This window comes from Melanostigma gelatinosum, assembly GCF_949748355.1.
Source record: "Melanostigma gelatinosum genome assembly, chromosome: 22".
Taxonomy (NCBI): Eukaryota; Metazoa; Chordata; class Actinopteri; order Perciformes; family Zoarcidae; genus Melanostigma; species Melanostigma gelatinosum.
Genome location: NC_136655.1, coordinates 13376113 through 13390250, shown reverse-complemented (window position 1 = coordinate 13390250; position 14138 = coordinate 13376113). Strand labels below are relative to the sequence as shown.

At 46.2% G+C, this 14138-nt stretch overlaps 1 protein-coding gene across 1 annotated transcript; it reads left to right on the top strand.

Annotated features, from left to right (window-relative positions):
- Positions 1-2179: 2179 nt before the first annotated feature.
- On the top strand, positions 2180-13796 carry LOC306795590 (NXPE family member 3-like; the record flags this gene model as incomplete). Its single annotated transcript, XM_079294144.1, has 6 exons — positions 2180-2301; positions 2967-3410; positions 5021-5319; positions 11880-11950; positions 12957-13160; positions 13243-13796. Exons 1-6 carry the CDS (start codon positions 2200-2202, stop codon positions 13794-13796), a joined length of 1674 nt encoding a protein of 557 aa, XP_079150270.1. The 5' UTR covers positions 2180-2199.
- Between the last annotated feature and the right edge of the window lie 342 nt (positions 13797-14138).

The window sequence follows — 14138 nt, the reverse complement described above, 5'->3', positions numbered from 1 at the left end:
TCTTGGGGGAGAGGAATGTGGATTTAAGCACACATTGAGTTTACATGTTATCTCTGAGTTTCCACCAAGTTCTACATTATTCCAACTCTCACGTGACATCACAATAATCCAGCTGCTGTGCAAGGTAACAGCTAGCCTAGCTATGTTGAAAACTGTACCGCCATTACATTTTTTCTCTCGCGCACCCCCTAGAGGCAGCTCAGATACAGATATAACTTTATTTGCATTGTTCTAATAAAGTGATTGCACATTTGATCTGTTTTTGTCTGATGGAGCAATCTGGTTTACTTAAAAGTGATTGCAATTTTCTTTATTCTATTATTTGAAAAACCACAGATGGAGGAGTCACAAAATGTTGTTTCTATTAAAATTCAACATAGACCATTTTGTTACAATTTTGTTGGGGCGGTGGGGCATGAACATTTTTCTTCCTCCAAAGTGGGGCGCGACAGAAAAAGCCACTGGGTTAGGGGAACAAAAGGCCAGTACAGGGGAGAAACGGAGCAGAGAGGAGAAGAAGACTAAGCCCGGTAAGTCGGCTAGCGGCCCGGCTGTTTTAGTTTCGTGATAGAGTTAACTGATCGAGCTCTGGAAGGAGCTACGTTTTCTGTTGTTTTGTGTTGGTTGAGGATTGTTGGATTAAAAACCTTTAAAAACCTGCAGTACTGACTCTGCCTGTGATTGCTGCGCTGCCACTAATTTCTGTCCTCCGTGCCTTCCTGTTACAATTGGTGGAGACGATTCGTTCTCCCAAAATATTGGGAGGGACACGTCCATACTGTGCATATGCCTCCACCCTTGGGACTAATGCTTTAGATAAAAAATATTTAATTCAATCAAACACTGGGTAAAATAGGACTGATTATAAGGCCTACATTTAGGGCCTAAATCAGTCTGCATCATTCTATGAATGAATGTCGGTGACTCACACAGTATCTGCGTTCTACAGCTGCTTTATAGGCTACCGTATGAAAAGCTCCTTCAGTTGATGAAGTCCCTGCAGCATCTGAGGGCACAAATATTTTTGATAAATCCGTGAGAAGTATACTGCGCAGAGCAAAGTGCCATCAGCACGGGCGTTCACTGTGTTAACCTTCATTAAATAAATTCCATGAACACAAAAGGCTGATCAGCATAGGCTATAATCATACTGGTCGAACCGGTTATGACAAATATATTCTGCTTTTGCATGACGCTGTGGTCTGATTACATCAGCATCAGAGACTTCCATCTTTCTTTTTTAGCAAAGGTTGCGCCTCATGCTGTAGCCTTGAATCATATTATCTCTCTTTGTGGTGATGTGTGTATTGTGTTAATGTCGTGATGCTCTGAACCATCGAGACATGAGGTAAAGCTTTCAGTTTGCTGAGCTGTCATCATGTTTAATTGTGATTGCCACAGCTGTTTCAGAGCTATGCAACGCTTCAGATGGTAAAAATGCATCACTCCCACAGGTGTGTGCGCTCCATTGTTGTGTTTAGTTTCTATGTTTAGTTAGATGTAGCCTACATTACAGATTTTTTGGGTCGTTGTTTTTTTTGTTACCTGACATCTTTTGCGATATCTCATCAAACTAGCGAGATCTTGTAACTGTACTGCTCTTTTTTCTTTTTCTTCAACAGTTGATTTTTTGTTTTCTTCTCCATGTCCCCTCCGCAAGATCCTTTTCAGGAACACATACAATCAATACTGCAGTTATTAGTCATAGTAATCATGTCAAAGAACTGAAAATAAAATTTGTCCAGATTTGAACAACTGTGAAAAACTGTAGTAAGCAGAAGGACACGAGCACCTCTGATCTGTATCGTGAGAGTGAAAACAGATATTTGTTTGAAGGGTTACTTTGCAGAGTGTGATGTGGATTACAAAGGACTGAATGATGTTGCAAAGTGTACATGATAGAATGGATCATGTTGAACAGCAAGAGACGGGATGCTGTCTTTGGTTGTGGCCTTGGTTGACGGATGATCAATCAAAGGAGTTTCCTGGGTGACTGGATTTAGTTTGGTCCTAAAGATTGAAAGCTGAACATGTCACACTATTAGTATAGAGAGGGAGGATTTCACAACTGAGTTCAGATTTAAACAAGTAATATTCTTCAGCATTACAAAGTGTCAATAACCATTTGTTTTTTTATATATATTTTCTCAATCCAGTACCAAAGTAACTGATGCTGAAGGTGAAGACCAATCACTGATCATGAAGGCCACATTTTGTACAAGAAGGGAGTTCTGCGCCCTCTTCCTCTTCCTGAATGTCTTTGTCTTAATCTCTGTGCTACGTCACATGGACATTCTGGAGGTGAGAACTTGGTTTTAGTGGGATCGTGTGAAGGGTGGACCCTGTTTGAAATGTTGACTATTAGTCAGGTTTTTGGATATTGTTTTAAAATGTGTGTTTTAATAGTCTTCATTGCAAATAAATACAATTTGAGTTCAATTGTATTTTCCCTCTCAATCCTGCACCTTGACTTGTTGACAGCAGCAGCTCCTGTAGTTAAAGGATAAAGCTGGCAGTATTCTATACTTTAGAGCAAACCTCCATGTGTTACAACCCACTGGTTCCCATTCGTTCTTACTGAGACATACATCTCAACAAACGGGTCAGAAGTATAGTTGTTAAAAAGCCTCATGAAAGGTTTTGTAACAGGTTCTATTTTCTGCCTTTTTTTGCATCTGTCAGAGTTGTATCTCTGACTGAATATCCCAAAACATGAATTTCAGTGAACAAAACTTTGAAATCACACGAAAAAACAATCTTTGAATTTAACGTTCACTTTCTTGCCTTGTGTAAAACAGAAAGCAAGATTATCTTGAAACTTTCCCCCTGGGTTAATGTTGAGAACAGTTGTTAGCAACCCTCCAAATAATATTCAAATCTTGGCCCTTTTACTTTATTTGGTTCATTTTTTTTCAGTGCATGTGTTTGATGTATCTTTGACACCATCTCTCTCCACCCACTGCCAGTTTCAGCCTAAATTCAACTCCACCATCATCATGCCGAGAGTCTCCACTCACCCGAACGAGATTCACAGCTTCTGCACCTTCCAGCCACTGTCCCCTGAGGACGCTCTGGAGGAATATCTCATACTCGACTCCACTGCTTGGCCTGAAACTCCACTTTTGCCAGCTCCTATTTCCCTGCAGCAGACCAGTGATCCAGCCCACAGCAACTTCACCATTCTACCAGGGAGGAAAGGGGGAGAGTGGCATGTAGGGGATCAGCTGGAGGTCATGATACAAACCTCTGACTTCCAGGGTCGTCCCAAGAAGTCTGGGGGGGACTTCCTACTCGCCAGTCTGCACAACCGGACGCTTGAAGCAGGTGTGGCTGGGCAAGTGGTGGATCATCTGAATGGGAGCTACTCTGCTGTCTTCTCTTTACTCTGGGAAGGAGACGCACAGGTTGAGGTGATGCTAAAACCATGATGTTTAATGTAATGACATTGTAAGTGTTTTTAACATCATAATTCATTGTTCACGAAGCCCTGCCCTAACTGTTGCTATGCCTGTTAACTTCCACTTCTCACACAGCACATATGCAGTTTGTTCAGCTGACAGGGACAGATGTAACACTCAAAGTCTCAGTCATTTCAGACTCTTTAATTTCAGACCGAAGCAGGTTCTCATGATTGTAGATTTATTTTCACCTGCAAACTGTCATTAGCAGATTTATTTACCTATAGCTACCTAGTTAGTCCTTGTATTATAATGATAATTAAAAAATGCTGACATAATCTTGTTTGGCTGATGTGGATGGTGCACACAACGTCTCAGATATCAAGATCGGCTGGGGTTTTAAATCCAGTGAAACAAGACAGCACTGCCAACGTCAGTTTAGTCTCGAACAGCAGCAGCCAGGAGGCTCACACATACTGGGGAAATACTACACAGTAGATGTGCTAGTTCTGAAGGTAACTTCAGAAAATATATTTTTACCTAACCTCTACATACTCCTTGGTGTTGGAAGTAAGGCTATATTATAATGTCAGGTTGTCATGGTTGTCAGGTTATGAAGGTAGCCAGTTGGTCAAATGTTCATGCTAAAATTAGCAGATTACATGAAAGCAGACAAACAGAATTAATTCCCTTAATCTGTAGGACTGTTTCTCTTGTGTTTTTTAGTTTTGAACAAGTTCACAAAAAGACAACTCCCTCTCTAAACACTTACCATGCAGAGTATCTCTCCTGCTATAGTCCCATGCACACCACTTCAACATGTTTTAGAGCTTGACAGACCTGCCATGCCTAGGTACTGTTGCTAAGCTTTGATTGTACAATCGCTGTTCAGGGAAGGGTTTAGATCAGGTGTCCTCAACGTTTTTTCAGGCCAAGGACCCCCAAAGGAGCAGGGACCCCCGACTATATAATTATATTGTATAAAATTGTGTTTTATGTTAAACTGGGCCTAGTGCCATGTATAAACATACCTCTTTATTCTGCATTCAACACTAAGCTATTCAAATAATACACAGGTTAATATTTTCATGTTTCTATTTTAAACATGTGCAAGGTACAGTGAGTAGGGAGGCCGTGCCACTGCCATTCATAAACATACCTTGTCAGCTGATACCAATGCTAATGTCAACATTGTCTGTCAATTGCATGATAATCATGCATACAAGCTATTCAAACTGATGTTTTTATCTTAAACATAAATGTGGAAACGAAAATGAGTGATGGCCTATTCGTGCCACTGCCATGCATAAACATACCTGTTATCTTGCATACAAAACTGAACTCATGGACAGATTCATGTTAAGAATTTCTTTTTTTTCCCTTTTTTTTTATTGTCTAATCAACCAAACATTTCGAGGACCCCCTGCAGTACCTCTGCGGACCCCCTAGGGGTTGCGGACCCCCTGTTGAAGACCTCTGGTTTAGATGAATTGACAATTCTCCAGAGATGATTGTCTTGAATCTTTATAAATGTGACGTGTGGAGCTATTCAATGTATTTGTCTCAATTGATATGCTGACCATGATTGACTTGGTGAAAACTCTGGTTCTCTATCCCATCAGGTGACTCTGGTTCACCCTGGTGAGGCCATCTCAGTGCTGAACAGGCTGAACAGAGAACAGCCCGACAGGATTTACTTCAAGAGCCTCTTCCGCTCAGGCTCACTCTCTGAAACCACCCTCTGTAACGTCTGCCTCAGGCCAACCCAGCAGCCGCTGTGCAACTACACTGACCTCCGTACAAGCGAGCCGTGGTTCTGCTACAAGCCAAAGAACCTGAGCTGTGATGCCAGGATCAACCACTACAATGGAGGATGGAAATCAAAGGTTCTCAATGCCAATGAGGAGAAGCTCTTTCAAAGGTGAGGAGGCAGAGAGACTGGAATTTTGTGTGACTTCTAAATACGTACATCCATTGTTACCTTTGTAACTCCTTGGTGGAATGTTTCAGAAGTTTGTAACTACATGCAGCTAAGATTGAATATAAAGATATTTTTTTCCACTTAGGGGCAGCTCAACAAGCTGTTAACATATGATCACCTTGTAAAGTAGATATGGCTCAAATGTGAGCAAACACTGGCCTATTTAACACCAGTTGACATGGAGACATTAGCATTCATTTGGAGTTGTGTTTAATATTTCTTCTCCCTTTAGCTGTATTTTGGTCTTCACCGACATCGGAGGGAAATAACTAACTTAATCTAAATGTGGCGCTATGTTCAACCTGCTAGTCGCTAACATTGTCTGTCTGCGGTTAACTGGTTGGTATTAAAAATTGCCCTTCACTTGGCGGGCAACTGTGGCGAAGTGGAGAGCAGGGTTGTCCTTCAATCAGAGGATAGGCGGTTCGATCCACTAGTCCAGGGATTCTTAACCTTTTTGACCTCGGGGCCCAACTTTTCAAGCACAAAGTGTCCCGGGCCCATTCAAATATTAACACTGTATTGGTTTAACTCATTGATCTCACTCTTGGTTTGATTTGTATTCAATGACTATATTAAATCCGCTTACAGTTTAACAAGCAAAACCCTTGTCAAATAAATGAGATGATACAATGTGATGATCACAAAGACATTTATTTATCATGTGTATGTAAACCTGCATACACAACAAGAAGCCCAACAGGCTAACAATTCATGGAACAAATCAAGCTAACACAAGAACAAATGTAAAGGCTCAAGTCAGGCTTATTAACTCAAAAATAATCAAGAATTAGATTTCACTACAGAAAAAAAAGAGGGTCTCTCAAAAAATCTGAGAAAAAAATGCAAATTTGACAAATAATATGTGGTAATAAAATAAATACATTCAAAATAATAAGTTTCAAATTAAATAAACTAGAAATAAAATTTAAATAAAGTGCAAATGAAGATATAGCCTTATCATACGTGAACTCATACGTGCCCACCTCTTAATGAGACACTTGGGCCTCTCAGACACGATCGGATCCAGTCTGGGTGCAATGGGGGAAAGGCTCACTCTCAGAGTAGCCTCCAGTGTTGCTCTGAGTCTGTTTCGGGCTTTGGTCTCAGTTGTGGCCACACTGGAGAATCCTGATTCTCACAGGTATGTGGTCGTGAATGGGAGAAGGTGTTTCACAGCCCTCAGTGCTAGACATGGGTACTCCTTTGAGACAGCAATCCAGAAGGAGCCCAGGTCCAGTTTGCCCCACTGCAACTTTAAAGTGCTGTCGCTGGGATTCCAGATGTGGGGGCAAAGCAACATCTTCTTCAGTGGGATCCACAGAAAATGGGTCTAAAATCCACGTGTCCGTCTCTGGGATCCTCAGGAAAGTAGTCATCGAATTTCTCTGCCAGTTGTGAGAGGTGCTGAGAGACTGAGTCACTGATCTGCACCTGAGGAGAGTTTTCCAAAATGTCAGACAAAAGTGGAAACATGTCCATCCTCTTTTCCTGGGCCCTCTTTGTCCACAAAGCAAGTTTTGTTTTGAAAGCTTGAAGTTTGTCTGCAACAACAAATATGTTGGTATTTCTCCCTTGAAGTGAGATGTTCAGCTGGTTCAGCAGTGAAAAGATGTCACAGAGGTAGGAAAGTTTCGCTGTGAACTTTGTGTCAGCATAGTAATGTGCCAGAGGATATTTTTTCTCAGTGAGAAAAGAGAAGACCTCATTCCTCAGCTCAAACAAACAACTGAGGACCAGTCCTCTTGAGAGCCATCTCACCTCACTGTGATAGAGCAGCTGGACATGATCTGCTTCCATGTCCTCAGTTCACAGCTCTACTTTTAATGAAGTTGATGGTTTTCACACTCGCATCCATCACCTCATGGAACTCTGGGGACATATTTTTTGCTGCAAGGCTTTCACGGTGGAGAAAGCAGTGGGTCCATTTCGCTTCTGGTGCACGATCAAGTATCTGCTTGACGACGCCTTTATGCCTGCCGGTCATTGACGCTGAACCATCACTGCACACCCCAACACAGTTCTGCCAGTCCAGGCCGTTCTCAGTGAAGTAGTTATCCATGCAGCCGAAACATTCCTGAGCCGTAGCTCGTGTTGGTAGCTCTCCACAAAACAGTATGTGTTATGTGGGAGTTCGCAGGTAGGACCCAAACGCAAGACCACAGGAGACAGAAGTTACTATGAACAGGTTTTATTTCGAATGTGTGAAGGTGTGGAGCCCGTGGTCCGACACCAGAGTGGCAGAGCGACGGTGTGAGGCCCGTGGCTCGACACCGGAGGGCTGGCAGCTTGACGGCGAGAGTAGTCCGTGTCACACAAGGAGGGCAGAGCGGCGGAGTGTAATCCGTACACACAAGGAGGGCAGAGGACGCCACGGGGTTGACGCGGGTGAAAGACGGTACGACCTGACAACCCCAGACTGCAGGGCCAGAGCTTATGTAGTGCCAGGAGACTCATTAGTGGGCCCTGAGTCTGGTTTGTCAGGCAGCAGGAGGTGATCAGCTGGAGTGTCCTCAGCTGTGCACACTCAAGGGTGTGGCCATGGAACGTCAGGTCAGACAGGGATCCTGGATCCTGACAGTACCCCCCCCCCCTTAAGGTACGGATTCCAGACGTACAACCAGACACAAAAAAGGGCGGCCGGAGGGGGTCCGGAGGAGGGCTGGCCCCACAGCTAGAAGGCCGGCCAGGGTGGGCGGAGGGGGTCCGGAGGAGGGGTGACTGGTTCTGACCGGCCACGGGGCTGCAGAAGAGCCTCGGCCACAGGTGCTCTGGCGGACGGCCGGGCGGGCGGAAGGGCTCCGGACACGGGTGCTCCGTGGACGGCCGGGCGGGCGGAAGGGCTCTGGAGAATAGGATGCTGGTGCAGCAGTGGCAGGTACTGGAGGTCTCTGCTGCCCCGCGACGGCAGCGGGTACTGGAGGTCTCTGCTGCCCCGCGACGGCAGCGGGCACGGGAGGTCTCTGCTGCCCCGCGACGGCAGCGGGCACGGGAGGTCGCTGCTGCTCAGAGACGGCAGCGGGCACTGCGGCGGCAGGAACTGGAGCTGGCGCTGCGGCGGCAGGAACTGGAGCTGGCGCTGCGGTGGCAGGAACTGGAGCTGGCGCTGCGGCGGCAGGAACTGGAGCTGGCGCTGCGGCGGCAGGAACTGGAGCGGGCTGCGGCGCTGCGGCGGCAGGAACTGGAGCGGGCTGCAGCGCTGAGGCGGCAGGAACTGGAGCGGGCTGCGGCGCTGAGGCGGCAGGAACTGGAACTGGCGCTGCGGCGGCAGGAACTGGAGCTGGCTGCGGCGCTGAGGCGGCAGGAACTGGAGCGGGCTGCAGCGTAGAGGCGGCAGCGGCAGGAACTGGAGCTGGCGTAGAGGCGGCAGCGGCCGGGAGCGGCTCTGGCTCCGAGACCGCGAGGTCCGGGGATAGCTGCGGCTCCGAGACGACAGCCGGGACTGGAGGTCGCTGCTGCTCCGGGACGGCAGCGGCGGGACCTGGAGGTCGCTGTTGCTCCGGGACGGCAGCGGCGGGAACTGGAGGTCGCTGCTGCTCTGGGATGGCAGCGGCTGGAGCTGGAGGTTGCTGCTGCACTGCGACGGCGGCGGCCGGGACTGGAGGTCGCTGCTGCACTGCGACGGCAGCGGCCGGGACTGGAGGTCGCTGCTGCACTGCGACGGCAGCGGCCGGGACTGGGTAAAGCTGTGCCGCAGAGGCGGTAGGAACCGGAGCTGGCTGCGGCGAAGAGGTGACAGGAACAGGAGCTGGCTGCAATGCTGTCCGAATACGGGGAGCCGGAGTCGGCCGGGCCACCGAGTGTTCCGCTACACTTGCTTGGCTCCCTCTCCGGCTGAGAAGGTGCTTGGCCATATAATCAGAGTCCCCCAGAGGGTCAAAAACTCTCATCAGAGCCGCCACAAAGTCCACATAACCCACAGTATTAGGCCGATCAAAACTTAATGTTCTCGCAGCCCAGTCCAAAGCCCTTCCCCGCAGTAATCCAACCACGTAGGCGACCTTGGACCCGTCCGAGGCAAACGTCTGAGGCCGACGGTCAAACACTCGTCGGCAAAGCAACAGGAAGCCCTGGCACTTCCCCAGTGTTCCATCATAGGGAATTGGAGCCGGCACAGGGGATTCCCAGACCGGCGGAGCAAGGACTGGAGGGAATAGTGCAGGTGCTGGAACTGGTGGAGACCTGACTGTCCGGGCTAGTTCCTGCACGAAACAGCCAATCCGAGAAATTTCAGCAGTGACACTTCTCACCTCCTCCAGCAGGCTGTTAGGGCCGTACAGTGTAGCTGCTCCTGTGGTTGCTGGGTCCATTATGGTCAGGTCGTTCTGTTATGTGGGAGTTTGCAGGTAGGACCCAAACGCAAGACCACAGGAGACAGAAGTTACTATGAACAGGTTTTATTTTGAATGTGTGAAGGTGTGGAGCCCGTGGTCCGACACCAGAGTGGCAGAGCGACGGTGTGAGGCCCGTGGCTCGACACCGGAGGGCTGGCAGCTTGACGGCGAGAGTAGTCCGTGTCACACAAGGAGGGCAGAGCGGCGGAGTGTAATCCGTACACACAAGGAGGGCAGAGGACGCCACGGGGTTGACGCGGGTGAAAGACGGTACGACCTGACAACCCCAGACTGCAGGGCCAGAGCTTATGTAGTGCCAGGAGACTCATTAGTGGGCCCTGAGTCTGGTGTGTCAGGCAGCAGGAGGTGATCAGCTGGAGTGTCCTCAGCTGTGCACACTCAAGGGTGTGGCCATGGAACGTCAGGTCAGACAGGGATCCTGGATCCTGACAGTATGTCTTCGTGCAAACTACTGTCCCAGCGATAGCGAACAAAAACCAGCAGCAGTGCGGCATTCGTGATATCAGTGGACTCGTCTAGTTGCAAAGAGTAAAATGGGCTACTTTTTATTTTTTCCAGAAGCTGAAGCTGTATGTCTGAGGCCATGTCCGCGATACGGTGACTCACAGGGTCGTTTGAGAGTGGGATAGTCAGCAGCTTCTTTGCAGCAGCCTCCCCAATCATCTCACGGCACATATCCACAGCGGCAGGCAGAACCAACTCCTCCGCTATGGTGAATGGTTTCTTACTTTGTGCCACACGTCTGGCTACGAGGTAGCTGGCTTTCAAAGCACATTTTGAGTTACCAGTCAGTGACACAACAGACCTTTTCTGCATTTGTAGCCCATTTTCCTTTCTCTTGAAAAATTCCACCGGCTTTCCCACGAGCGTTGGATGTTTCGTCGCTACGTGTCGCTTTAGTTTCGAAGGCTTCAGTGCTTCGTTTGATAGCATTAGCCCACATTCCACACACTGAGCACTTGGCTCTGCCTCGTTGCCTCCGTTCACAAAGCCGTACTTAAGAAAGTCAGGGTTGTACTTGCGCACACATTTAGACTTTTGGGGGGTATGGCACCACTGTCATCTTCATTTTTTCTTTTTAATAACTTATCCATAACTTTCGCTACAGGCTAGCGGCTAGCTGAGTGTCTTCTTCTGCTTATTTCAGCTTGTTAAACAACTGACTGACGCATTACCGCCACCAGGTGGTGGGAAGCTATATTGTAACTGAGCGTCTCATGGACAACAGTGATATCTCTGGTGTCTTCAATTGATAACCTATGCGGTCCCGCGGCCCTCGCGGCCCACAGGTGCAAAACTGAAAGTTTTTTGCGGCCCTTTAGGTGGCGCTCGCGGCCCACTAGTTAAGAATCACTGCACTAGTCGCATGTCGGTGTGTCCTTGAGCACGACGTACATTCAGTTAACCTTTAGTAGCTAGCATAGCATATGTCCGAACCCGAGTTAATGATGTGCTAAAGTACTCTGCTGATGTTAGCTCCACACGTTTTAATCTACAAACGTAACATTTTAGAAATGCATATCTCCTTCCAACCTCTCTGGGCAACGAGTTTCACTATTACACAACGTTTAACCATGACTAGCTCCAGATCAACAAAACGAGCCTGAAAATGAAGTAAATCTGAAAGGATTGCATTGGAGTTTATAGAGCAGAGCTGTATAGTTGTCAGAGTTGGCCAAAGCTCCACTTTGATTGACCAGTGCGCGTTAGATTGGCAGGACTAGCCAACGGGTCAATTGGTTTATTAGGTTTCCGGCATGAAAGAGCTCCATCCATAAAATATGTTGATGAGAACGGTGAGACTCAACCAAAACAGTTTAGTTTGCCGCCTGTAAAACTCTAAAATGAAAGATGCTAAACAATCTGTAGATAGTTATCATTATCTTTGGGTTCATCACTGTGAGTGGCACCTTGAACATTATACAGTCATTGGACCCATTACTTTTTTGAATTAGTGCCATTACATTTACAAAGTAAGTTTTGTGTGATCTTGAATGAACTTTCTAGCAGTTGATTCCCATTTGTGTTTGAGTGCTTGATTTTTCTAGTTTGATTAAATTATTTTAAATGTTTGCCCTCCTTTTGTATCTATGTCCTTAATGTTGAAGTGTTTTTAAGAGATATATTATGTGTGCTTTTCTTCAGGGGTGTTAACTTGAAAGTCTACATTCGGGCTTCAGGACCTGCTAGTGTTACCGTGTTGCCACAAAAAGAAGGTAAAGCATGATATTGAATTTTTATTTATTACTGTTACTGCCACAACTTCCTATAACAATAATTCAAAACAAAATGTGTTTCAGACAATGGTCCTCATGCAAGAACCACTTACAAACAGATTTGTTCTTTAGTGGCTTGTACGAGTTTATTACAGTTGTTCAGAACTGTCATAACAGTCAATATTGAGTCTGAAATACCTGTATAAATTACACTTAATAATTATGTTCACATTTTACTCTGCGATTTCAAATTATAGGCTAATATAGTTCTAAATGTATTCATACAGACTAACTTCATCATCATTCATTTGTACTGGCTTTTGATGCTATTGTGTAACTCCAATATCTACAGTATACGACCATCTCATACTGCAAAACAAGTTCAATTATTTGACCCCTTTCTGTTGCAGTCATCAATGACGAGACATTTTTCATATGGAACCATTTTTTCTTTATTTCAGTGACAGTGCGACCCTCAGGTGACACGGCAATAACATGAATTGTATCCCATCCCTTGACTTTAGCAGGTCCTTTGATGTTAAAAATGAGAGACTTTGCTTTATGGATCTCTGAATGCAGGACTTCAATATAGGACATATGACAGCCTTATATGCTATTGTTGGGGTCACTTATAATTCTCTTGAATGCCCACTCATTTACGCATAAGTGGCATTCATCATGTTTACGCTGGTCATTGACACGGTTATCTGAAGTTAGGAGTGTTTGCTGAATCTGTTGTGGTACACTCGTACGAGTTTACCGTACAACGACAAATTATGAGAAAGTTCAGGAAGAAGCGTAATACATTATTCTGGGTAGCATTCTCCGGAAGAGAGATTAACAGTTTTCAGCCAATTTCAAAAGAGTTCTGTGGCTTCAGCTGTTAGCAGTGTTCATAGTCTCTCGGTAGTAAGGATAGTACTTAAGAGGTTCATACAATCACTTTATACTTTGGTTTTGTTTTTTCTTGGGATAACCCCAACCTTATTCTTTAACTTCCTCTCAGGTCAAACACAGGTGAAGAGCAGCACTGTGACATCTGGACCCTCTGGTTATTACTACCAGGGTGTGTGGCGAGCACTAGGTGGCACCACAGTCCACGAATTCAATGCGTCTGCCATCAGTCAGTGTCTGAAAGGCAAGGCGGTTCACATGTATGGAGACTCCACCATCAGGCAGTGGTTTGAATTCCTCAACGCAGCTCTACCAGGTAGCTGATCCACAGGGATTTCTGGCAACAAATTATTTTGTTCCCACTGCAGCTTAATGTGTTCCCCCTGTCATACTTTCAGGTCTTAAGAAGTTTGACCTGCACAGCCCGAAGAGAACAGGACCTCACATTTGTTTGGACTATGCAAACAACATCTTAGTGACGTTCCGCTCCCACGGTCCTCCTATCCGTTTTGACCCCTTAGACACGAGAGAGCTTTGTTACATTGCTAATGAGCTAGATCACTTAATCGGAGGCCCCAATACTGTCGTAGTTTTTACCATCTGGGCTCACTTTGGCACTTTCCCCATGGAGATCTACATCCGGCGGCTGCAGAGCATCCGCAGGGCGGTGGTGCGGCTGCTGGACAGGGCTCCAGACACGCTGATCGTCATCCGGACAGGGAACCCCAAAGATTTAAACCTTTTTGCGTCGCTATTCAACAGCGACTGGCATTCGCTGCAGTGTAACAAGGTGCTCAGAGCCATGTTCAAAGGACTGAATGTTCATCTGATTGATGCCTGGGAAATGAACCTGGCCCACCACCTGCCGCATGACCTCCACCCACCACCTCCCATTATTAGGAATATGATAAACCATCTATTGTCCTACATATGTCCTCAAAATGGCAGCTAGATGTTTGTGTCTTGGGGGAGAGGAATGTGGATTTAAGCACACATTGAGTTTACATGTTATCTCTGAGTTTCCACCAAGTTCTACATTATTCCAACTCTCACGTGACATCACAATAATCCAGCTGCTGTGCAAGGTAACTGCTAGCCTAGCTATGTTGAAATGTAACAGCTAGCCTAGCTATGTTGAAATGTAACAAAATCCCACTTCCAACACTTCTTAAGCCCACTAATTAACACTGTATATCTCTTTTTGCTTTGCTCTCTGAGTACAGCTAACTTTAAATTCTTGATGACCGTGACTTTAACAAAACCTGTATATCTGTCTCAATATAACATATACTCT